General features: G+C 39.7%; 1 protein-coding gene across 6 annotated transcripts in view; it reads left to right on the forward strand.

Moving 5' to 3' along the window:
* igsf9bb (immunoglobulin superfamily, member 9Bb) overlaps window positions 1-27,452 on the forward strand; it is a 635,068-nt gene that overhangs the window by 492,835 nt on the left and 114,781 nt on the right. For all 6 annotated transcript variants that reach the window (XR_007250530.2, XR_007250531.2, XM_048562092.2 and 3 more), the window contains exons 7-8: window positions 9,859-10,004; window positions 23,635-23,777. Coding sequence is in view for 4 of the 6 variants with exons in the window: in XM_048562092.2 (XP_048418049.1) it covers window positions 9,859-10,004; window positions 23,635-23,777 (289 nt within the window). In the remaining 2 variants the exon portion in view is untranslated. The remainder of the gene's footprint in view (window positions 1-9,858; window positions 10,005-23,634; window positions 23,778-27,452) is intronic.

A 27,452-nucleotide genomic window follows, 5' to 3' on the forward strand; every position in this document is an offset into this window, starting at 1 on the left:
AAATGCACTATGAATTAGTGTAACCATTCTTTTGTATTTCATTTAACACAACTGACTTTTATTAGTGTATAAATCTAGAACAGTTACAATAGAATTAAGAGTTTAAAGAACCAGGTTGATTTCTTTATTAACAGAAATAAATAAACTAAATATTAGCTCGACTGAGAGAGTGAGACTGGATATCATAACACTTTAATCATAAACATTTTAAATGGCCACAGAAAAGAAGAAAATAGCACTGCAGTTTGAGTTAAATGATCAGTGGACTTTGACCGTAAAAAGCATAATCTTTGTCAGTACGCTAATTATGTTTCTTAATTGTACTGTAAAGAAGTGTACTCATTTCAGTTCAACAGTGTCAAGAATGAAGTTAGAGACAGTAAAGACTACCGATGCTGGAAGCTGGAGTCAATAAATGTGGAGATGGAAAAGATCAGCAGGTCAGACAGCATCCATGGAGCAGGGAAGTCACCGTTTTGGCCCCAAATCCTTCGTCAGAATGGAGGAGGGGGAGGGGAGCCTGGAAATAAATAGAAGGAGGATGGTGAGGCTGGTGGGGTGACATTACGTGGGATTAGGTCAAAGCTCACAAGGCAAAATATCAGGCATTGTTCCTCCAGTTTACACTTGGCCTCACTCTGACAGTGGGGGAGGCCAAGGATGGACGTGTCGCCTGATATTTACTGCACCCACCGATCGCCATCCCACCTACCCTGCTCCCATTCCCTCCCCCTCCCTCTTTTTATTTCTGGGCTTCCACCACTACGCACCCCCACCCCCACCAAAGTCCTGACAAAGGGTTTCAGTCCAAAACGTTGACTTCCCTGCTCCTCGGATGCTGCTTCCCGTGCTGTGTTTTTCCAGCTTCACATTTATTTCAGAAAGAATGAAGATGCTTACTGAAGAGTTCTAAATTTGTGCAGTTGCATTACCAAACATTCACTGTTTCCTACAACTGAACTTAAACCAGCCACTTGCCTCATTTTACTGAATCAAAGAATGTTATAACTTGGAGGCAGGCCATTTATTCCATTAATTCATATTATTGCTTATTCTTTAGAGGAGATTTCATTCCTTATGATGGCCCTTTCTTTCAAACTTTCATCTATTATGAAATTTGCTTCATCAATAGCCTGGGAACTGCCCCACATTCTGATATTTTTTCCACCTTTTGTGATGCCTTAATTTTGTGTCTTCTTATTAGCATTCAACAGGTGAGAGAAAACAATCAAAGATTATTTACTGTGCCATAATTTTTCTTGTATTTCTGAACTTTAATCAGGTCGCAAGTTACCAATTGTGATGCAAAAGCTTGAACTTTTGAACTTCTGTTTACTGCTGCTCCTCATCTTTGGTAGCATCCCAGTGAAACTGTGCTGTATTATTTGTGAAATCTGAACTGTAAGAGAGTATGACTGTGTACTTTTATCATTTTGATAACTTATGCATATGTTTTATTATGACCCAGGTGAGGAGAAGTGAATCAGCAACCCGTCACACCACGCCCCTAACTTTTAAAACTTGCTTCCTCAGCTGCAACAAAGATTTTTATTTCCATTTACGTATATAATTAAATCAGAGATTAATAAAACATTGTTATTTGATCAGTAATTAGGAGCCAATTACATGGTTTCCTTTGAATAGAAGAAAGGAATTTTAACATCTACTAATCTCAGGAAGGAACATTCAATACACACAAATACAGTTCTTTTTTTAAAGGGGCAGAGTCTGGTACAACAGGAAAATAAAGAATAAGTAGTTCAACAAGTTAGAATCTTTGACTCATTATAGTTGAAACTTAGTCCGCAGTAATTTTGTTGATGTCGTGTAACCTCAGCAGTAGTCCAAATTGGTGAATCTTTGACTTATTAGTGAATGAATATTTCTCTCATTTGCTTTGTCACCAGTGTTGACTTTCAAGATGACGAGAAAGAAAGAAGGAAAGAGTCTTCCTGTCTTTGATTTTAGCATTCCATTTTCTTTCGCACTGTTTGATGCTGTGCAAAACAGCTGCTGAAATATAGTTCATTTGTATATTCCCGAGTCATTATTTTTATTTTCTTTTTCAGCTAGATAGTTGCAGGTATTCATTCATGTCACAACTTACACAACTCTGCACAAGTGTGAGTTAAAACAGGTGATGCAGGCTTCTTAATTCCTCACCCAGGTAATTGATTTCAAATCTTTACATAAAATGGTAATTTCAGTTCAAATGATTTTGTTTCCGCTGCATTGTTCTCTTGAGTATGCTCCAATCTATAGTCAAGTGATCACTGTAACCATTTTAGGTCCATGTTGCTTCGTTTTTTTCAAAAAAATTAGTAGTGTATTTTTGCCAACAAATAAGCAAGACCAAATCCAACTCAAAAGATTCAAAATTTTAAACTAAAGTTTCCATTTTCCCTTGCTTTTTCAATTTCTTATGCCATTATCTTTGTCAAAAGCCTCTTCTGTGGTATGTTATTAAGTGTGTTTGAAAGTCTGTATAAATCAATTATTTTCCTTGCGACGACTACAAATAATTCTACAAAGCTGCTCAAGCACAACCTGTTGTTCAGCAACGTATGCTAACCGGCACTGATTAACTTGTGAATCTGAGTGCTCAGTAATTTAATTTTCGGTTATAGAATGATAATCTACTGACAACTGAAATAATTTAATGCCGATCATTGCTTTCATTTTTTGCTAATAAAAAGAGAATTTTCCAATTCCCAACCTTCAAGGGCAGTTACCATTTCCAAAGAATTTTGGGCAAATTCAGTTGAAAATCACATTATATTTTTTCTTAGTTTCCCTAATAATGGTTAGTTTTCGACAGTTAAACAGGTAACTACAAAACCTTGGGTTTGAGTGACCTCTTCAGCATTCCTCATTGTGAATGTTAAGTTCATGAATGCTTTAATTTCTACAAACTCTGTATTCATCTCACTAGTCAACCTGTCAGTAGCAAGCCAGGGAGAGAAACGGCCATGTGATCAAAGGAGCAGCAAGCAGTTCAGAAAGTCAGTGTTGGCATCAAGGGACAGAGTTCCTGCGCTTAGGGGCAAGGAATACTTCCTAAATTATAGATGTTTATGTGTTTTGAAGAATCTGTGGCAATAAATGCCATTATGAACTGGATTGATTTAGCCAAGTAATTTATTTTAGGATTATAACATCTGGAACGGGGAAGGATGAAATCAGCACATTTATCTGGACAATATTGAACCAAATTCCTGAAATATTAAGGGAAGTTCAAATTCACTATTTTTCACCTTGTTTTATGGTTTTAAAATTGACTTTTTGTCAGTTTGATTACATGGGATATAGAGAACAGAAATTGACCATTCAACCCAACTATTCTATGCCAGTGCTTGTGCTTTATTCAAGCTTCCTCTGCCATTTTGCTCATCAAAATTTATCTTTATCTCGATCTATTGCATCAAATTTTTATCTGCCTTCCCCTTAAATGTGCCTGTGTATCTATTCAACCAGCCCATTGGCAGACCCTGTACAATCTCACCATTCTTTGTGTGATTTTTAAATTAAATTTTAAATTCCCTATGGATTTCATGTTGGCTACTGTACACAGTGGGTCTGCAGCTCTGATCTTTTCCATAAGATAGAATATTGTCCCTGGGTCCACCCTATTAAAACCTTTACAATTTTAATGACCTCTATCTGTTTGGCTATTCCTCAGCCATTTTTTTTTCAAGAGAGCAGAGAGTCAGGCTGCCAATCTCTGCTTGGCAATTCTTTGGACAACATGATGACCAGCACCTGTTACTCAATTTGGTCAAATCACTGTTTAATACAAGTTTAGCCTAACTGCTTGCTTATAATTCTATTCCTCTAGAAATAAAGCCCAGTGATTTTTTAAAAGTAAACAGTTATGCTAACTTGTGACACAACTTTCAATGATTAGTACATCGTACTCTGAAATCGCTTTCTTTCTCTATCCCATCTCAGCCCACACCTTGCACATAATAAAAGATTTCCAATTTTTACCCACCAAAGTGTTCTTTCTCCTATGTTTATTTGTATTGAATTTCATCTGTCAATTATTTGCGCATTCTGCAGTTTATTAATGTTGCCCAGTAATTTGTTGTAGCTCTCCTCTGCATTGACTGTACCCTCTCCCAATTTGAATTTATCCTCAAATTTGGATATTATGTTTTTGATTCCAAAGTCCAAATTGTTAATATAGCTTGTGAACAACAATGCTGGCAGTGCTGTTCCTTGTGCAAGATCATTAGCTGCCTTCTGCTGATCTGAATAAGTATCCTTTACGCCCACATTTTTTAAATTTCTTAAATATTATTTCAACAGATGTTGCTACAGATGTGACGATACTATGGCTTTGAGAGGTATATTTTGTTCATTTTATTGGTGAAGAGAGATTGAGACAGAGGTGTTGATCAGTCTGTTTCAATCCAAAAAACTAAACATGTGGGGCCTTGAGCTTTTTTTTAACTTGGAACAATTGATGCAGCCTATAAATATGGGGTCATGGTCCCACAGTGCGAGGATTTTTAGTTTAACTTTCAGTAGTTGCTAAGTCCTTGAAGCTGGATGGGCACACTGTTATTCCTCTCTCTGTTACAGCTAAAAGCACAGGCTCTCTTCTTGCTGCTAGAATTACATGTGAGACAATCTATTTTACTGAATTTGCCTTTGCCAAAGGTGTGTTTATAGGATGTTACTACACTGAAACAGTTGCTGTTTAGTAGCCAAAAAATACTGTTCTGTTAAGTTTTCCAATAGACTTTAAGTTATTCAATTCTGCTGTCATTTGCTTTTATTTTAACTATGGTGTAAGGATAAAGTATATTTTGCTGCAAGTCTTCAAGGTAGTTTGACCAATCAAATTACATCCAGAACACAACGCCTTACTCTTGCCTTTAATATCCTCTAAATGTGTTCTGAGGGTGTTATTTCTGATTCATAACTAACCAGCATTTGTAGTCCATGCATGTAAATTCTTCCAATATACTGATCATAAACTAGCGCTCAACCAACATCGCAGACTGGTGATTTGTTTCATAGTTGTTGTGAGACCTTGCTGTGCATTCACTAGCTGCCACAGTTTCTACTGCAATGACTATTCTTCAAACAACACCGAACTGGAAAACCGCATAACACTTTAGGACATCCCGAGATTGTGAAAAGTCACATAGACACCCTTCCGGACACAAAATAAAAGTGACTGAACTCATGATGGTCGTAGACATTTCCGCCATTCTGACCATAACTGATACTTCATTTTCAGGCCATGTTCCAGCCACAGAGTCATACACTGAAATCTATAGTAGGAATTTTAACAGTATATAGTAGGATGCAAGGAACCTTATTACGACTAAGGTTCACTAATCTCACACTGGAGCTGCACCTCCAGCATACAAGATCATCTGAGTATAGTTTACTGTTCGTGGCCATTTTTGATGTCGGGCTGATGTTATAGTTCAATTTGGTTGAGGAATCACAAATTCTATTGGGACATTTATACTATTGTTACCTGCTTAAGAAGTGTTAAACGGCAACTCTTCAAGAAGTACAATAAATCTTCAATTCATGCTTTAACTGTATTGAACTGCCTTGCATGAACTGACCAGGAAGCAAACAATCATTATCCTTACCCTCATCACCATATTGGCTGTGTTTGACTCACTGTCGAAACTCTGTCTGTGATGTGAATTGATTATGTCTGAATGTGGCTGGTACCCTCTCTGTGGTGTGGATCGGTCATGTTTGATTGACTGCCAATTCCCTATATTCAAGGTGGATTGTTCATTTACCCCCTGACCAATTCCTGGCTATGACGTACCTGCACAGTACACTGTATGTGAGGAAGATGATATTCTAACAAAATTAACTGCACAATAATACTTAGTAATCCACTCTTTGAATGGAGTAAACTTCAAATGACATATATTGTAGGTGATGCAGATATGCTACTGGGGGAATTAAATTTGCAGAGTTAAAGTCTTATGCATCAAGGCATGGCTTTGATAACCTGACAAATTGCAACAGTAACCAAATATGTGGGCCTAAACTGGCATGAGCTGAATGATTGTGTCCTCAACTAAAGTAGGGCATCTCTGGTGTTACTATATGAATTCTAAAGCTAATTGAACATCTTCGAAAATGAAGTTGAGCCTTTTGAGAAGAGGTTGAGTCCTGTTAATTGTAGACATTCCAGACTGTGCACATTAATAATTCAGGAGCTTGGATCAATCATTGGAGCCTGTCTTCCCTTCAATGTCTTGTTTTCTCAGATTGAGTGAAAGGACCTAAGAGCAGGTGAGAAGTACTCTTATAAAAATTGATTTTACAAAAAATGTGTGTACGTATGGATTTGTACTTAAAGTATCTCAAGACACTAATAGCCAAAATGAATATCAGGAGCACACTTGAAAATACAAAACAAGGGGGTGGCTGGTCACAGCAGATGAGAGGGTAGTGGACCATCCTCTTGATATTCATCCCTGAAGCGTACATCTCTGGCGCAGTAATTAGGTACCAGTCCAACCAAGCATAAAGATGTGAAGTTAAAGATGAAGGAATGAATAAGCAATTTGTGTTGAAGCAATATCACCTACAATTACTTCTGTAAAGAAGATGAATTATAATCGCTGTCTCTTTATGCCTCACTCTTGGGAGGAGAGGCTGTAGCGCATTGAATTCATAACATGCTGTGCAAAAGGATTTTGGAAAAATGTACAGAATAATTCTAAAATGTGGATTCTACGTGGCATTTTTCTATTGCTTTTTATACAGTATTAGATTTAGCAGTCAATGGAAGGAAACCAGCAATCTGATTCCAATTTTTTACTGCAGTATGATATTTATTTTCAAAATGTTTTATTGTCAGTGATTATAAGTCATTGCTGTTGCCATGTATTGTTTCACTGACTGTTGGATTGCAGCATTACTCAGTGTTGTTTTGATTCCAGCTAGATAGAATGGAAGAAGAGAAAATAGTTTTACATTGAGATTTCTTGTTTGTGTGCCACAGCCTGGCTAATGTCTGATATGGTTTTTGAGTCAAACTTTGGGGTATTGTGACAGTGGAAAGCAACATTGAACACAGGAAAGACTGTGTACACTAACACCCAGGAGCATGTGTCATAGTGGCGAATAATCCAGCAGAATTCCTTAACTGAAAAGATGGTTGGTGCTACTCAGTCCCAAATTTGTTCTCTCATTGCCTCAAAAACAACATTGTCTCATTTATGTTCCAGTTGAATGGCCAGTTGCCAAACTGCCCTGATAGTTTGGTTACATGGCAATCCAATCTCCATTCCAGATTCTCTTCTCAAAAAGAAAATAAAATGTGGCCTCTTACATGCCTCCACCCTTAATGAGATAAAACGCCATTTTTAGATACATTTTCTCACCAGGTAGAATAACACAAACAATAGAACAAAACAAAATTACATGTAGCCACCATCACTCATTCCTTATGCAAAATTGAAACAATTTATCATTTCGCGTCCCCCCCCCCCGAATTCTTAACCATTCCAGCACAATCACATTTTTGATGATGTGCCACCTATTACATTATCTATTTCTGGCAAAGTGAATGATTTTGCATTAACAGGAGGACACAGCCACAATGATATAGTACTTGAATTTCCAGCTCCAATTCTCTCCTAGTATTTTATTTCAGTTTATGGTCCACAAAAGGAAAAATATGTGAAAAATATATGAAAAAAACTGTGCTTTGTCATTTACGGTTTCATTCTTGCTAGGGTCAAATGCTCTGAAAAGTTCTATTCATTGACATGGAACCCCCATTTCAAAAAGCATCTGCATGTAATTTCCTGGTGGTCAGCAACATGTTATTAATTGAAGATAACAAAGTGTGGAGCTGGATGAACACAGCAGGCCAAGCAGCATCTCAGGAGCACAAAAGCTAACGTTTCGGGCCTAGACCCTTCATCCTCTCTGTTATCTTGGATTCTACAGCATCTGCAGTTCCCATTATCACTCACACATGTTATTAATTGACACCTTTTAAAACAGATTATACTTCTAGTTTTCCTTCAGCTGCATATTTCATGGGCTGTTTGATGAAATTTAAGCTGCACAAACGTACACGTACCATTGACTCCTCTAGCAACTCATATTTCAACTCTATCAATCTGGCTCACAGTCAGGGTGGGCAGGGCTCTCCACCTCAGCGAGGACACCAAACTAAGATTTCAGTCACTACCTTTCCAGAGAACAGTTGTCTGAGGTCAGTCATGGATTATAAAGGATTGGTGCAGATTGAGAATTAGATTTTCATTGAAGGATGTTCTATTTTGTTTCACATATGTCTTTGAATTCATTTATATTCTTAAATGTAATATTAGCTGTTTTGAAATAAGTTGTTCAACATTCTGCCATTGATTCTCAAAGTATGCAAGTCAGGCAGATTCTGTAATAATTTTACCTCTAAGAGCAATTGTAACCTTACTTTTATGTGTACCATCTTGATTCCGCTTTAAGTGATTAAAAAAGAGGGGGTTTAGATTCATTTGGCATGACGTCTAACCTCTCAGTGGCATTTCCAATGTACCATACTCATTTCTAATGCATCAGCATGGTCTCAGAAATATCTCCAATTCATCACTATAGTCTCTGAAAATTCTCAATAGCACATTACCCATCCTGCCAGCCTAGCTTTGACTAGTCTGCGGTCAAGGAAATCTGAAGCAGATCATGTTTATCATTTCAAAGTGACAGCTTTGTCTTTAATAACTGTCATAATGGTCTTGTGTAAATGTGCATAATGGCCTACAAACTTGTAGCTCAAACCCACCTATAATTTAATACAAATTGATGCTGAATTTGCAATGTCTATCAGAGGGTTGTCTGAAAAGATAGCAGGGACTATACATGAAATGGATATGTTCCACAGTTAAAAACTTAATGTGTTCTCTTACAGATGCGGCAAAAGCACATTGTTACTGTTGAAAAGGCAGACCTTTACAATGCATCTGCACATTTTGTGAATTTGATCTAGGTACAATTAATACAGAATGTTCCAAAGATGTACAATGCTACAAATGAAAGCAAAATACTGTAGATGCTAGAAATCTGACACAAAAACAGAAAATGCTAACACACTTATCATTCACACCTTTTTTACATCTCAATCCCTCCTTTTCCATTAGCACTCCCTTTAACTAGTCCACTCACACCACCTCCACCCACCTACCCCCCACCCCACCCCCGACCTCTGTCATCGGCATATAATGCACCATTTTCCAGCCCCTCCTTGAAGAAGTCTTTTCAAACTCAATGTGCTACTCCTTTCTTCACAGATGTTGCCAGATAAGACAAGTTTCTCCAGCAATTTTTTAGTTTGTTTTTAGCTGTGGGGAAATTCTGCTTTGGCTGCACGAATATTCTTACTTTTCATAACTGCAGAAAGAACTGAACTTTTAGCATGACTAGTTATCACACATACCATTCACTGTGTTTAGTTTGCAATTTAATTTGGAACTTGAATATTGCCATTCTTGCCTACTTGCAAACAAATAAACATATGAAAATGATAGACAGTGAAAGACCAGATTCATCAAGTCCACCCCACACAAAATGTCTGGGATATCTTTTGAAACTCTTCAAATGATTGCAGCTAGCTCCCTCTTTGTAGGTTTTTTATTTTTTATTTTTAGTGCCAATACTCCCACAAAATCTTCCACCTCCTTTAGTAGAAGGGAAGGAACAAGTTTATTTAGATTTATATATGTTTCTATGAAGATTGTTCATGTCAACCATATAGGTTCATGAAAGACCATTAGCATCTAAGTAGTACATAAAGAATAAACCCTGGAACATTTTAAATTGAACTAAAAGATTTTCTGTTCTTGCTTTTGTCTCTAACAGCGATCTGAAGCTGAGGGTGCGAATTTTGATTGATGGAACTTTGATCATCTTCCGAGTTAAGCCTGAGGATGCTGGAAAGTACACCTGTGTACCTAGTAACAGCCTTGGGCGTTCTCCTTCAGCCTCATCCTACTTGACAGTCCAGTGTGAGTGTGGCTTTTGCGGGGAGGGATTGGAGGCAAAGCCCCAGGGATTTATCCTGTATTTAACACTGCATTAGTCTTACTCAAGCACTTTATCTTTCCTGTGCCAGCCGTGAAAGAGGTGTATCCTTCATGCCCATTGAAGTCCTGGACTTCAGACCATAATATCCTGTTCATATTTGCAGCTTCACACCACCATTGAACAAAGCGAAGAAACTAATACAACCAGCAGTGAACAGAAAGTGTCATTAATCTCATGTGGTAATATGTACTGAAATTCTGAACATCACTTTTAAATTAAACACTGACTATCTTTCTCTGTTTTACACTGTCACACAATATTGAAGTTACTCCAGCTGTGTTTGCAGCATAATGTGCAACCAGGTCCAATTATCCAACCGCATGGATTCAGTAATGAATGTGTAAACTATGGTGTTCAAACAACAATGACACAGTCAAGGATATCACTGGTCAAAACTCATAGGAATAATTTTGGTCCTTTCTAGGAGTAGAAGATGCACCCACGAGCTCCCTTATAGCTAATATAGCATTCCACTCATGATGACAATGTCGAAATAACTTCCACAATTCTTGTTTTGCATACTTGAGGTTTTTGCCACTGGAAACATATTTTCAATACGCTTTGTGAACATGCATTGTATTTATCAGTTTTCATATCAAATGTTCTGTAAAAAGGAGATTATTTTTAAAAGATGCAGGTAATTTAGACCAGTTGGCTTAATATTTATGTCGGGAAAATATGACAGCATTTTACTATGAATGAACTAACAGAAGTTATCACAGCTGTTAAACAGCTATTCAGAGTATATTCAATGTGGACACCAATTACTCCATATTGAAGAGTAAACCCCATCCCATGCCTCAGAGATAATGGGAACTGCAGATGCTGGAGAATCCAAGATAATAAAATGTGAGGCTGGACGAACACAGCAGGCCCAGCATCATCTCAGGAGCACAAAAGCTGACGTTTCGGGCCTAGACCCTTCATCAGAGAGGGGGATGGGGTGAGGGCTCTAGAATAAATAGGGAGAGAGGGGGAGGCGGACCGAAGATAGAGAGAAAAGAAGATAGGTGGAGAGAGTATAGGTGGGGAGGTAGGGAGGGGATAGGTCAGTCCAGGGAAGACGGACAGGTCAAGGAGGTGGGATGAGGTTAGTAGGTAGTTGGGGGTGCGGCTTGGGGTGGGAGGAAGGGATGGGTGAGAGGAAGAACAGGTTAGGGAGGCAGAGACAGGTTGGACTGGTTTTGGGATGGAGTGGGTGGAGGGGAAGAGCTGGGCTGGTTGTGTGGTGCAGTGGGGGGAGGGGACGAACTGGGCTGGTTTAGGGATGCAGTTGGGGAAGGGGAGATTTTGAAACTGGTGAAGTCCACATTGATACCATTGGGCTGCAGGGTTCCCAGGCGGAATATGAGTTGCTGTTCCTGCAACCTTCGGGTGGCATCATTGTGGCACTTGCAGGAGGCCCATGATGGACATGTCATCTAAAGAATGGGAGGGGGAGTGGAAATGGTTTGCGACTGGGAGGTGCAGTTGTTTGTTGCGAACTGAGCGGAGGTGTTCTGCAAAGCGGTCCCCAAGTCTCCGCTTGATTTCCCCAATGTAGAGGAAGCCGCACCGGGTACAGTGGATGCAGTATACCACATTGGCAGATGTGCAGGTGAATTAATGTGGAATGTCATCTTGGGGCCTGGGATAGGGGTGAGGGAGGAGGTTTGGGGGCAAGTGTAGCATTTCCTGCGGTTGCAGGGCCATCCCATCCCATGCCTGCTGTGATGAACAATGTAATCAGGTAAATATTGGATTTGTTTTCATTTTGTTGTCTTTTAATCAGTTACTTTCCTTTTCCTCCGAGGATCATTAAACAAAATGTTTAGCTTCTAGGTGTTGATCATTAATACAAGTAAACAGCAACCATTTGCCAGGCACTTTGCTCATGTGATGTGGTATGTCTAATGTGGTGCTTTAGAACATGTTGTGTTCTTTTGCATTCTAATTCTTGATTTCTTAATCTATGCGTATTGAAAATGGTTTGTCATGGTGCCAATAACTTAATTATGAACTGTTGAGAAATGTAAGATGGTAATGTTGTTAAAGCTCCTTCCAAGCAAGTCCATAATGCAATCAGCATTATAATTCATTAAAAATCACCATTTGTTTAAAATAATTGAAATGTTTGCCAGATGTTGTGTGAGAGTGTGGCTAATGAGGCACTAGTGTTGTGTGTTTCAAAGAAATTTCACATTTTATGCAAAATATCAATCCCTAAGTGTTTCAATTTGCTGTTCCTCCACAATGCATGAATTAGGAATGATAGCCTTGTGATTATGGTAATGACTAGTAATAACAGATGTTGAATTCAGATCCGACCATGGCAAAGTGTGAAATGTAATAAAAATTGCAAATTGTTGATGTCACTAGGAATGACCTTTGAATACATTGGATTTGTCATAAAAATGTATCTGCCTCTTGGACAAATTTCCTAATTTTGCCTCAGACCTCCATATGACAGTGAGGAGCACTTTGTAAAATTGATTGAGCAGATGTATGAGCAAGGGGCTGCGCAACATAAAAACAAATGTAAACCATACTTCTCATTGAGACTGCCCTACCATTCCAACCTCCACCATCTTCTACAGTAATAAATTCCACAGATTCACTAACCTCTGAGAGAATAAATTCCTCCTCTGTCTCAAGTAGGTAGCTCCTTGGTCTAAGATTTCACCCTCTAGTTCTCAACACCTTCATGAGGGGAACAACCTCTCAGCATCTAAATTGTTTAGCCCTTTAGAATCTTCTATGTTTCAATAAAGTTGTCTCTGATTCTTCTAAACTCCAATGACTACAGACACCACCTTCTCAACCTATTCTCATAAATTAATCATTCCATTCCTTGGATCAACCGAGAGAACTTTCAATATCAGAGTGATCCTTCAGGTTTTATTCTTATTAGATTTATTCGTGATGGTTTGATACAAATGAGTCACTATGTCACTTCAATGAGGAGCCAGGACTCAACCACATTGTGTGGGACTAGAGTTGCATGTAGGCCAGCTCAAGGAAAGATTCAAGATTTCCTTACCCAATGTACAGTAGTGAACCAGATGGATTTGTCTCATGATCAATGTAACTGACAGCATTTTTCACTTGAGATTTGTTACAGAGCATGAATCTAGGTTGAGCTTAAGTTTAAGTGTGACCTGTTACTTTGATTGTTGCATTGGGTTTTAATAAGTTGGCAAGTCACTGTTAAAGCAAATTGTTGTATTGCTTCTTTGTGATTTAGTTAGAGGCTGCTTTTCTAGCTGACACAAACATGCCAGAGGTGACTGTTATGGACAAAACCATAATGGAAATTATTCTAATGTCCATCTGACCAAAACAAAAAATCTTACACTCAGTGCCTGGAACGATCGATCCAAGACAATGTAATGGGCTGTGGCTGGAATAGATCCTGCCTCTAGAAGTCTACCGTAAGAGCATTACATTGAGAAATTGATAGACATCTGTTGGAGCAAGATGAAAACTAACACTGCCAATAATTGGCACTGTACCAAAAAAAAGATTCATCTACTTCGTGCCCATATTCAGGAAGTGGTATATATGTCCAATCTCTGATTTTCTATTGTGATGACAGTGCATTTAATTGTGGCAATTTCCATCAGTAAGTTGAAAATTGATGTCACATGCTAGATCAGAAACTGGACAATCTGCTTAGAGGGGCAAAAATTATACCCATTTCATGGTCATCCATTGAAGGAAGCATTAGCGCCAGGTCCCCCACTATACCTCTTAAATCACCTCAAATTAGATGGTCCACCTTTTCAGCACTTGAACTTAGCTGGGCCTTGTTTGCTCCACATTGGGGCAGTTTACTAAATTTTAAAAATAATAGCTGTTAGGAGGAGAAGTCAATAATAAGGAGGATTGAAACAAGTTATAGGAGAATGCTTATAAACTTGCTGAATGGACAACTACTTGGTAAATGAAGTATGGTAAATATGAAGTTCAATGTTCTTGATCCACAGAAAATGACTTGCATTCACATAGCACTTTGTACAGCCTCAGCAATCCAAAATCTCTTTACAGCCATGAAGCTTTATTTCAAGTAACTGTAGGAAATGTCAGTTAATTTACACACTGCAAGCTCACAGAATTAGCGGTGTGCTATTGACCATACGATCTGTTTTTATAATCTTGATTGAGGGATGATTAATTACCAGGTCACTGTGCATAACCAGTCTACTCTTCTTTGATGTCCTACTGTGGAATCTTCTACATCCACTGAAGAGGACAGTCAGATCTTCAGTTTAACATCTTAACCAAGAGACACCACCTCCAACAGTACAGCATTCTATCAGTACGTCACTGGGGAGCTAGATATTTATGCCGAAATCCTGGAGAGGGTTTAAATTCATAACTTTCTGACTCAGAGGCAGCAATGTAAGTAGCTGAGCCATAATCAACATCGAGTTATCCAGAGTTAATGCCAATCTACTGTGGAATACAGTGTGCTTAATCTATTATTGTTGAGATTTAGTAATCAGGGATGATTTGCTTTCAAGTGTGTGTCTTGAGACTTTCACATAGGTAACTTCTTTGATTTTCAGGGTAGCCTGTTAGTTTTCAGGGATGGACTATAAGAGGGTTATGTACTTTTGCAGGAAAAATAGAGGAGCTGAATACTATTTAAATGGAGAAAGACTGCAGAAAGCAGTAGGGAATTGAGGGAATTTCAGAGTCTCATATAAAGCCTCAAAAAGCAAGCATACGAGTTCAGCAGGTAACAGGATAGGCAAATGGAATGCCCTAATCACATCTTCCGTAGTCTGGTAAAAACACAGTGAATATGTTTCTATCAAATATGCACAAACCTGGAAGGTTTTAACCAAGCAGCTGTTATTTTTAATACTGCATCTCAAATCTAAACCTCAATTTAAATTTAACATTTGATGCATTTACAATTTATTTTTATTTTAGTAGTTCCTGAACTTATTCAGTTTAAGATTGAGTTCCAAATTCCTTTGCAAGAAATTTCACATGTTATTGACTCTGTTAGCAGAGTCTTCCTTTGTTTCAGGTTTGAAATTACACTCTCCTTCAGAGCCCCCTTCCCTCCTCTCTGAAGCTTCAGTCTTCCCATTCCCTACCACTGCTACCTTCTCCCCACTCCTCCTCCCTGTGGTGTCCTTCTTCCAACCTTGCAGATTTTTCCCCTCCCCAGTCCTCCTGCCAGCACCTCCTATCCCAAGTCCTACAGGTGCCCTGTCCCACTGATGGCCTTTCTGCCCTGGCATTAGGCCCTGCCGTGGGAAAAGCCCTCCCCTCCAGTCTCAAAAAACGTCACTTCATGGCCCATCAACCATGGCCAATGCTCTCAGCTGCTTAAAGCTCCTCCAGTGACTGCTGATTCTCTCCTGCGGCTGTTGCTGATAGGTTCACTGGTGAGAAACAGCCTGTCATTGTAGAAACAGCTCTTTATCAATTTAGTTCCTCCTACATCTGAAACAACTTGTCCCTGATTGGTTGCCATGATAGTTGAAAATTCCACAGGCCTTTTTCACCCATTGCTCCCACATAACTTGAACAGTGGTTTAGTGTGGATTTATGCTCACTAATCAAATAATCTACCTGACATTGGACACTGTATGTGGAGAGGAGAGGGAATGAGAATAGATATGCCAACTTTTGTGGTATATTACAATGGTATATATCTACTCCTCTTGGTAGACTTTCTACATGATGACATTTTTTGATCACTTGAAGACAACTGGTGCCACAAGTTAAACTTTTTTGGCATTTTAAGGATTTTCCTTCTTTGAGAAGCATAAACTGCTTCATTTAGTGAATGCTCGCTTGAATTTCAAACCTTCGGAATCTAAAGTCTGTTAATTCCTCTCGACTTTACGTATGAGATAAATAATTTTCACTATGACCTCTTTGATAAACTGGGCAACTGCTAGACCTAATCATACCATTCTCTGTACCTTGTTGTCCCATTATGTCCTCCCTAATGCTGTTGACCACTGCCTCATTACATGATCCACCAACTGTATTTAAGGTGGGGAGGTGGGCAGGACAGTGGTGTACTGGAAATGTCACGGGGTTGATAATCCAGAACACCAAGTTCGTGTTCAGAATAAAGATCTAGATTTTAAAAACTGCCCTAATGGCAATCATGTAACCATTGTTGTAAAAAACCCATCTCGTTCATTAATGTTGTTTCGGGATAGTAATCTTCCAGTCTTACCTGTGACTCCGGACTAGCAACAATGTGGTGACTCTTAACTGCCCTATGGGCAATTAGGGATGGGAAAAAAATTCCAGCCTGGTCAAATAATCAACATTTTTTTAACCTAGATCCAGTTATTAAAAAGTTGCACCTTGCCGTAACTGATAGCCTTTAATGAATTGAATCAAGTAGCAGTGACCCAATCAAATGGGTCAGCACATTTCGTTCAGCAGTTTTATTATTAACCTTTATCACAGTCCTTTGAGATTCTCTTGAAACTTTGTTATCCTCGCCAATACATGTCATACACACAAAAAAGCATCAAGATAATAAGCATACCATCACTGCTTAGGACAGTGAGAGTGTAATTTCGGTTTGAAAATAAGATTGCTTTGACTATTAGTTTTTGAATATTTAGAGTTAAGTATCATTGTCTGGCTGCATAAAGTAATTACATTTCTTGGTAGGGCAGAATATAAATATGTCCCATTAGCTTTAACATTTGCTGTAAATTGGATAGATATGAGGTGGAAAGACAGAAATACTGACTGTTTCATTTACTGTAATTTCATTACCTCTTTGCAGCAGGGAACTAAATAAAATTAAAGAATTGTTTGGCTTTCATCCAAGCCTGGGACCTGGAGCATTGGCCCCCTCCACAGCCTGAGCTTTTGTTGATTAAATGTCCCAATTTGTCCTCATTGGAAGCATTACATTATGGCCTCATGTTTCAGCTTTGCTGGAGTCCCAGATTTCTGTGTTTTGCCTCACTTTCTGTGCTGGGCAAAAATATCAGAAAGGAAATCTACAGTTTTCTGTATGTCTTGAACTTCTGATCTGTTTGAGTAATTCTTTCTGCTTTGAATCATACCAGTCAATTTAACTCATCTAAAATAAGATGTACATATATACGGGGAGGAGAACACCTTGAGCTTTTTGTGATGTACCTTTCAAAGATATCCACATGTTAACATGATGGTTATGATTGGACAGTGAGGTTTTCAATCATTCAGTTAGTCAGACCTGAACCATAGTTGCTTAATTAAGTAATTTATAATATTGGCGTACTCCCTGCACACCAGTGAGCTCCTACATCCAATTCTTGCTGCTGGCCACATCAGCAAGGCAGTAATGGGAAAAGGTGTGAGCAAACATCAGGCCCATCCATACGCAACCCGTTCAATGGCGCTAGTTCATATACATTCCCCTCCAGTAATTAGTTACAGTAAATCCTAGAAGACACAAAAAAACTTGAACATTGGTGAAAAGAAAGCCTTGTTGCCAAAGCTTTTGTCCCTATATTTGTTATGATTGAGGTAGGAGGAGTGCACTATTTCTCTCTAGTTACATTACTACATGTGTCACATCGTAAAATGAAATGTTTTACCTAGTTCCCAATATCTGCAATTATGCACTTTACCTGTACTAAGACTAAAATAGAAAGATCCATTAACCAGAGATCTTTAAAAATAATAATTATTGTGAAACTAAGACATGGCAACAATGTAGGATAATTAATATCAAACCTTCCAAATATCCCAACACACACAAGCACCACATCCACATAGATATTGCCACAGATTCACCTTCAAAAGAAATTCTTTGGCCAATAATTGTTAGTTAATGAAGGTGAAAATAATAAGGTGTGGAATTTTCAGATGGCTGTCAGTTTGACATTTGTGAGCAGATTACTAGACACATGCCGTTTTCTGTGGAACCTTTTGACAGTGCAGGCAATCAGGAAATATGAAGACAAACCCCTTCAAGACTTCTCATCAGAACAGCTCAATCCATCTTCCAGGTACCACAGTGGATACATAACCAAGCTTTTTTGGAAATAGGAGGGCTGAACTGAGAAGTTTCTAATCTTCAGCAGGTTGGGCATCAATTCCACTCCTCTCAAGACATTCAAGTAGAAACTAGGTATCTGTCAGTCAGGCAGGTGATCTCCAGCAAATAAGTCCAACAATTTGCTGAAATGCGAAAAACATCTTGTTAAAAAAATGTCCCCGTGTCCAATTTTAAAAATCCAGACATCTCCAGAAGTAGAAATAAATCAAATTACCCACAATCCTTCAGAACTGAAGTCCTCCAAAAAGTTACATATGAAGACTTCATCACACACTTATCAGGACAAATACAAGAATGCCAAGTTCCACATTATCATAACTATTCATACTGTAGGAGGAAAGGATGCTGTTTTGTTTGTAAGTAAACTTTGATTAGCTAATACATAGTCATGAAAAAAAAGCAACAGGGAACTATAGGCACCCCAAGCTTGTGGGTAATTCAAAAGTGCCACATAGCTTGAGTATATTTCTTCTGTTTGCAGACATCAGGCCGCTATGTGTGAATGTATGTCATTTCTAGTACACGTAACCAAGCCAGATTAGCCTGTTGTTGCTAGGCTGTACCTTCCAAGAACAGGTCTGTGGTCAGTATCTGCAAAGCTTCATCACCTCAGTATTACAGCAATGTATCAGCCCATATGTGTTATATACAACCCCATGAAATTAATTGTAGCTTTGAACCTAGCTTTGAACACCTAGCCTCCTGGTTCATTTTGCATGAGGAGTATACAAGCCCAATGTGATAAGTTCATTGTTAGACCGGCTGTTCTGTGGGAAGCAATCTCAAACTCTTGCGTAATTTTTATGGAAATGTGTTTGCCAGACATTTGCTATTTAATACATGAAATTAAACAGAGTGACAGATCAAAAGGAAATGCACATCACATTATTTCAGCCAAATGATTTAATATAATTCATGGAAAAGAACAAAAGATAATTCCTGTTCTCAAAGACTGTGGGCTAGATTTTATATGCATCTGTCAGGTTTGTTTTTGGCAGGTGAGCAGGTAAAATATGGCGTATGTCTGCCCATCACATTCCCACCTGTCACTGATCTCACTTCCATAATACCAACAGTAGGTTGGTGTCAAAATCAGCAACCCGTTCACTGTATGTAATTAAATAATTAAGGGCCAATTGAACTTGCTAAAAGCTCAATTAATTCCTAATATTACCTTGCCCATGTCATAATACAGTTGGCACAAGTAGCTCAATTTCTTTTTTAGGTTTTTAGGAAGGTAAGGGGGATATTACCTTTGAAGGGTGCTTGTGTGCATCAGGAGACACTCCATGAGATATTGTAACTCATTTCTGTCTTACCCACCTGCTTTCCAAATCCCACCTTCCAACCCAACACCAAAATTAGTAAAACCTTGCCTGCCGTGTGGTTACCTTGTCCAGGATGAATGGTTTCATTCCTCATGTACTGCTGGCAGTAGGGGAAGCACCTAGTACAAACTTTTGGTGCTGTCAGAACTGCAGGAGGTGCCAGTCAATTTGACTAGATTGCAGCTTCCAAGGGTGGGACTTCGTCCCCTGAAAGGATCAGACGTCTCACTGTGTCCTCATTATCACCACTCCTTGGCTTCCAAATGAATTTGGAGAGTTTAAGGGGAAGCAACCAGTCTGCAACGTGCAACCCAGTGAGAGTAATTCTAACCTGACTTTTTAGGATCTGGCAGGATTGGGGCCAACGTTTGTTTTAATTCCTGCTCAGTTTAATTCTCCATTTAAGCCACAGGGAAGTAACTTTGCATAAGAAGTAGAACCAGTGTTGAAGCTGATCCAGTCAGTTCAACAACCCACCACCAGTTAGAATTTCTTACCTCCAGCATCAGTTTAACACAGTTACCACTTACATGGCTGACTCAGACATCACTGCGCCTACAGATTCTGAAGCAAAAGAGCTTCAAAAAATTGCTATTATATTTGAATCACAGTCATAGATTTGCAATTGTAATTTGTGATGGTAGTTTGATTGAATAATTTGACCTAATTTGCAACACTTAGCTACAACTGAATGTACTCCCACACATTTTTAATTCCTGAATATGCAGCAAAATACCTATCAGTCTTAGAAAAGGTACAACTTCTAAGCTTTTACCAATACAGTAGGTTCTGCTAGAATGTGTGTTCCAGCATTGCAAATTGGCTATAATGAGATTAATGAATAGGGGAACGCTATTTCTAAAACGCAAACCTGTGTTGGTTATAATGCAATTCCATTGGTCTGCAGAGTACGCATTGACATCGTATGATCGTTTCATGGGTTTTGTCCTGAACATGTACAAAGTTAGCGCCGAAACGGTCTCCACACCGGCATCATGTGGTCATTTGTCATAAACACTTACTGTGAGAGATACAGTACTCCATGATTTTCGGGATTTTTTTGCAAATTCAGCCATGCGACCGAAAAAAATGCAAGGAAAAAGTGACAAGAATGTTAGCAAGAAGCGTCCTGGTGATAAAATTGTGCGTGGTGAATGTAAAAAAAAATGCTATAACAGTGGAAGAGAAGCTAGATGTTATAAAGTGTTTTGAGCGTAATGAGAGATGTGATATAATTCACATGACAGGAATAAAGGAGGCTACCTTAAGGACTATTAGAGACAATGCAGAAAAGATTAAAGCAAGCTGTATTGTTGGATCAAGCCTGAGTGCTCGCAAATCTGTGAGGTCACTGACAAAGAAACATGAGGGGATGGAGCAGCTTCTAAGTGTGGAGATAGAAGATCAAATGAAACAGCGGTCTGGGACCACCTTTCTCACCCTAAAAGAGAAAGCCTTAGCTATGAAGGTCTAACAAAAAAATGCTGAAAAGCCTGCAGATGTGTCCACCTTTAATGCTAACAGGGGCGGATTTGCTGGTTTTATGAATAGCTATGCTTTTCATAATGTAAAGTCGTGTGGTGAAGCTTCCAGTGCGCATGGAGAGCACGCAATGGCATTTCTTCCCGTAGTAAATTATTAATTGGCAAAGAAGGCTACAGTTTAGATCAAATTTTAAATTTGGATGGGACAGGTTGGTACTGAAAGTGAATACCATCAAGAACCTACATTACCTGCGTCCAGTTCTGGGCGCCCTATTATAGGAAAGATGTGGATGCTTTGGAGAGGGTTCAGAGGAGGTTTACCAGGATGCTGCCTGGACTGGAGGGCTTATCTTATGAAGAGAGGTTGACTGAGCTCGGTCTCTTTTCATTGGAGAAAAGGAGGAGGAGAGGGGACCTAATTGAGGTATACAAGATAATGAGAGGCATAGATAGAGTCGATAGCCAGAGACTATTTCCCAGGGCAGAAATGGCTAGCACGAGGGGTCATAGTTTTAAGCTGGTTGGTGGAAAGTATAGAGGGGATGTCAGAGGCAGGTTCTTTACGCAGAGAGTTGTGAGAGCATGGAATGCGTTGCCAGCAGCAGTTGTGGAAGCAAGGTCATTGGGGTCATTTAAGAGACTGCTGGACATGTATATGGTCACAGAAATTTGAGGGTGCATCCATGAGGATCAATGGTCGGCACAACATTGTGGGCTGAAGGGCCTGTTCTGTGCTGTACTGTTCTATGTTCTATGTTCTATGTACTCTAGGCTTTAAAGTTGGCAAAGGATCGTATGACTGTGCTGCTGGGTGCCAATGCCTGTGAAGACTTGAAGCTTAAGCCTGTGGTAGTGCACCCCTCTGCAAAACTGCAAGCCTTGAAAGGCTACCTTAAGTCTACTCGAGGTGTCTACTTTAGGCCAAGCGAAAGAGGTTGGATGACGGGGCAAATTTTTTCTGACCTTACTGTTGATGTTTTGAAAGATGCACTTAGAAAGTATTGCAGGAAAAAAAGAACTCTGGATTTCAAGATTCTCCACATCCTGGATAATTTGCCAAGCCATCCTCCCATCATTGGTGAGCTTTCTAAAAACATCAAAATGCTATTTCTACCCCTTATCACAACCGCTGTCCTTCAACCCATGGACTATGGTGTAATAAAAACAGAAAGAACAGCAAATGCTGTAAATCAGGAACAAAAACAAAGTTGCTAGAAAAGTTCAGCCGGTCTGGCAGCATCTGTGAAGGAAAAAACAGAATTGACATTTCAGGTCCGGTTCTGAGGAAGGGCCACCGGACCCAAAACGTTGACTCTGTTTCTTTTCCTTCATGATGCTGCCGGGCCTGCTGAGCTTTTCCAGCAACCTTGACCATGATGTAATAGCAGCTTTTAGAGTTTATTATTTAAGGCACACATTTAAGAGGCTGATTGCAACCGCTGACTGGGTTAAGGACAGTGTTCGTCAATTTTGGGAGAGCTTTAACATCAACAATGCAGTTGACATTATCATGAAGGCTTGGGATGATGTCAGTAAGGACTGCTTGCTTGCAATTAAGCAGAAGCTTCTCCCAGATTTTTTTCAAGATATTAAAGGCTTTGATCCAGTTGAGGATCTCTCACAAATCAAAGAACATTGTGTTGATCTTGCAAAGCTGGTTGGATTTGAAGAATTGGAGAGTGAGGATGTTGGAGAGCTGCTTGAGTCCCTCTGTGAAGACCTCTCTACAGCTGATCTACAACAACTTGTCACTGAGGGGGTTGTGGAAGGTAGAGAAGAAGAAGATGTAGTCCAGGATGCAGCACCACAAGAGCCTTTCACTTCTGTTTTGTCTTCTATCCTGAGGAAAATTGAGGAGTAGTTGCAGCTCTTAGAGGACAATGATTACAATGCAGAATGCAGCAGGGTAGCAATTCGTGCAGTAAGATCTTATTTGGCACCCTTTGAAAAGCTTCTTCATGAATGAAGGAAAGGGGCAAAGGAGCAAAATTTTGATGTCTTTTTTAAGGCAACCCCCAAGAAACAGTAAAAAAAAACCACAGCCATCCACTTCGGGATTAACTATTTTTCGCCCTAACCCGGTAATCACAACTGCGCCTGAAGGTGATGTTAATGATGGTGATGATGGTGACCCTCAGCCCCTACATTAATAACAGAGCAACCTCAAAACCTCCTCCCGATCAAGTGATCTTGACAATTTTTTCAAAGTAAGGTGTTAAATTTACTTTTACTTAAGTATTAGATATGAGTTAAACCTTTATGTTAGACTTTTGAGTGATTTTTGACTGATTTTGAGTGCTTTTCCTGGTGGTCAGCACCTAACCCTGCTTTGTCCATGGTGCGTTATTTCCATAGCGCAGTTTTTTATAATGCAGTGTTGCGCAAGAATGCAACTATCGCATTAAAGCAGAACCGACTATATTGCATATAAGATCTTGAAATGATTTACAAATGTCATTGGGGAGTTCCACAGGCAAATGGCTTTAAAATGGCAACTGAAGAAAGATAAAAGATTAACTCTGTGACATATCTGTGAATATCTGAGGTCTACCATTGTTCTGCATTTGTACTACAAAGCAAAATAAAACATAACTGGGTGTAATTTCCCCTGTACCCACCAAAGAACGGCCACAGTAGGATCAGTTTGATCGAAACACAGCAAGGCTCAGATTTGACCTTCAATTTAACCTCTGACCCTAACTTGTTCATTACTTGTCAGATCCAGCACGAGTTGTCAACATGCCTCCCATCATTTACCTGCCAGTTGGGATGCCTGGATATATCAAGTGCCCAGTGGATGCGGATCCGCCAGCAACACAAGTCAAGTGGACCAAAGATGGACGGCCACTACGGATTGAAAAGGTATATTGTAAAATTTAGGGTCATCAAATCCAGGTTGTACTGAGCACAAAACTGAGAGATCTAGTGATTGCATATCTCATATAAAATTTACTCGAGACCTGAATTGAGGAAATTTGATAGGGGATAGAATTTTCTCAACTTCATTATAACAAAACTTTTGATTGTATTATTCTTTTCTTCTCTCTGTTCTTGTGAGGAAGTGTTTGATTGGTCCATGGACACAACCCAAAGTCAAATCAGATCTGGCAGGAAAGTGATGTATCAAATTAATTGTAGGTCATCCTAACCAGACAATGCCCAATCTTTGTTATTCCCAGTTTACAAATAATTGGGTCTGCTGCACTTGTTCAGGAGAGGTTATTAAAGTTCCCAGAACAAGTAATAGGACAAAGGGTATCAAAAGAGTCAGGAATCTAACTTCAGGCACAGCAGATAAGAGGACAGCTATGAGAAGGGAGTGGAGGGTGGCAGTCAACATAGAACTGAAGCTGTTGTAATTAAATGTGCTGAGCATTTTCATAAGCAAGGTAAGTGAGCTTGCAGCACAAGTTGAAGCCAGCTGGCACAAATTAGTGGGCATCATAAAAACATAGCTGTGAGGAATTAAATATCCAATGTCGCATCCTATTTAAAGGGCAGAGGGATGGCATAGTTAGTAAGAAATGAAATTAAATCAATATCAAGGAGCAATATAGGGTCAGAAGGCATAGAATCTGTGTGGGTAGAATTGAAGAATCACAGGAAAGAACAACTCTGATGGAGTTGTGCACAGGCCTCCTAGCAGTTTCAGGATGTGGGGAAGAAAATAAATCAGGAGATAGAAAAGGCATGTAAGAAAAGCAATATTGCAATAATCATGAGGGACTTCAATATGCAGATGGACTGGGAAAATGGATTTGGGAGGAGAAAAGGAATTCATAGAATGTCTTTGAGATCACTTTAGGTTGCTCCGAAAATTCAGAGGCAATAAGGGAACAGGCAATTCCAGATGTGATGATGTGCAATCAGACAGTCTTACTGAGAGAACTTAAGGTGAAGGAACCCCTGGGAGGCAGTGATCATGATATGATAGAATTCACCCCATTGTTTGAGAGGGAGAAACTAGAATGAGATGTATCAGCATTACAATTCTGTAAATGTAACCACAAAGACATGAGGGAGGAGCTGGCCAGAGTTGAATGGAAGGGGAGCCTAGCAACAAAGATGGTGGAGCAGTAATTGCAGGAATTTCTGATGGTAATATGGGAGGCACAACAGAAATTTACCCCAAGAAAGAAGAAACCTGTTAAGGTGAGGACAAGACAATTGTGGCTGACATGGTAAGTTAGGGACAGTATAAAAGCAAAAAAAAAGCATAACATGTGGTGAAGATTAGCAGGAACCCAGAGGATTGGGAAGCCTTTGAAACTCAACAGAGGACAACTAAAAAATGAAAAGAAGAAATATGAGAGTAAGCTAGCTAGTAATATAAAATGATTGCAAGATGTTTTTGATTTGTACAAGGTAGGTGAGAGAGGCAAAAGTAGATATTGGAATGCTAAAAATTGAAGCTGGAGAAGTAGTAATGGGGAGCAAAGAAATGGCAGGGGAACTGAATAGGTACTTTACATCAGTCTTCATGATGGAAGACATCATTAGCATACCAGAACTTCAAGAGAGTTAGGGGGCAGATGTGAGTGTATTTGCCATCACTAAGGCAACAGTGCTGGGAAAGCTGAAAGAAGTGAAGATGGATAAATCACCCAGAACGAACTGATAAGTTACCCAAAGGCTCTGAAACAAATAGCTGAGGAGATTGTGGAACTATTAGTGGTGATCTTTCAGGAATCGCTAGAGTCGGGGAGGATCCAAGACAACTGGAAAATGGCTAATATAACATCCCTGTTTAAGAAGAGATGGAGGCAGAACACAGGAAATTATAGGCCAATTTTCCTGCCCTTACTCATTGGGACAATTTTAGTCTCCATTATTAAGGATGAGATTACAGAGCACTTGGAAGTGCATGGTAAAATTGAATTCAGTCAGCACGGCTTCATCAAGGGGAAGCTCATGCTAGATAAATCTGTTAGAATTCTTGAAGGAGGTAATGAGTAAGTTAGGCAAAGGGGAGCCAGTGGAAGTGATCAGTTTGGATTTCCACAAAGCCTTTGACAAGTACCGCACAAGAAGCTGCTAAGTAAAATAAGAGGCCCTGGCATTAGGAGCAAGATACTGGCATGAATAGAGCATTGGCTGACTGGCAGAGGGCAGAGAATGGGGATAAAAGCGTTTTTTTTCAGGATGGCAGGTGGGCCAGTTAATTTCTGCAGAGGTCAGTGTTGAGACCACAACTATTTGCGTTATATATTAACAATCTGGATGAAGAAACTGAAGGCATTTTTGCTAAGTTTGCAGATGACACAAAGATAGGTGGAGGGGTAGATAGTGTGAAGGAAACAATGAAACTACAGAAGGAATTGGGTAGGCTAGGAGAATGGGTGAAGAAGTGGCACGTGGAATACAATGTGGGAAAGTGTGAGGTTATGCACTCTGGTGGGAAGACTAGAGATGTGGACTATTTTCTAAATGGAGAAAGTCTTCAGAAATCCGAAACACAAAGGAATTTGGAACTCCCAATTCAGGAAATAGTTGTGGTCTCAACACTGACCTCTGCAGAAATTAACTGGCCCACCTGCCATCCTGAAAAAAATGCTTTTATCCCCATTCTCTGCCCTCTGCCAGTCAGCCAATGCTCTATCCATGCCAGTACCTTGCTCCTAATGCCAGGGCCTCTTATTTTACTTAGCAGCTTCTTGTGCGGTACTTGTCAAAGGCTTTGTGGAAATCCAAACTGATCACTTCCACTGACTCCCCTTTGTCTAACTTACTCATTACCTCCTTCAAGAATTCTAACAAATTTATCTAGCATGAGCTCCCCTTGATGAAGCCGTGCTGACTGAATTCGATTTTACCATGCATTTCCAAGTGCTATGTAACTTCATCCTTAATACTGGAGTCTAAAAGCTTTCCAATTCAGGACTCTGATAAGGTTAACATGTGGGTTCAGTTGACATTAACAAAGAAAAATGTAATGTTAGCATTCATTTTAAAAGGGCTAGAACACAAGAGCATGGATGATCTACTGAGGCTCTATTAGGCTCTGGTCGGACCTCATTTGAAATATTGTGAGCTGTTTTGGGCCCCTAATCTGAGGAAGGTTACTCTGGTCTTCAAGGAAGCCCAGAGGAGGTTTACCAGGGATGAAGGGATGAAACTTACAGAGGCACCTGGGTAAAGTGGACGTGGAGAACATGTTTCCACTAGCAGGGGAGACTTGAACCCGAGGATTTAGCCACAGAGTGAAGGGGTGCAAAGGAAGAATTTATTCAGCCAGAAGGTTGGGCAGCATGGTGGCAAAGTGGTTAACACTACCGCCTCACAAACCCAGGGACAAGGGCTCAATTCCACCCTCGGACAACTGTCTGTGTGGAGTTTGCACATTCTCCCCATGTCTGTGTGGCTTTCCTTTGCGTGCTCCGGTTTCCTCCCACAGTCCAAAGGTGTGCAAGTTAGGCGTTTTGGCCATTCTAAATTTCCCGCAGCATTCAGGGATTTGTACGTTAGGTGGGTTATAGGGGATTGCGTTTGGGTAGGTGCTGTGAGGGCCGGTGTGGAGTTATTGGGCCAAAGAGCCTG

Source organism: Stegostoma tigrinum, chromosome 32 (genome assembly GCF_030684315.1).
Source record: "Stegostoma tigrinum isolate sSteTig4 chromosome 32, sSteTig4.hap1, whole genome shotgun sequence".
Taxonomy (NCBI): Eukaryota; Metazoa; Chordata; class Chondrichthyes; order Orectolobiformes; family Stegostomatidae; genus Stegostoma; species Stegostoma tigrinum.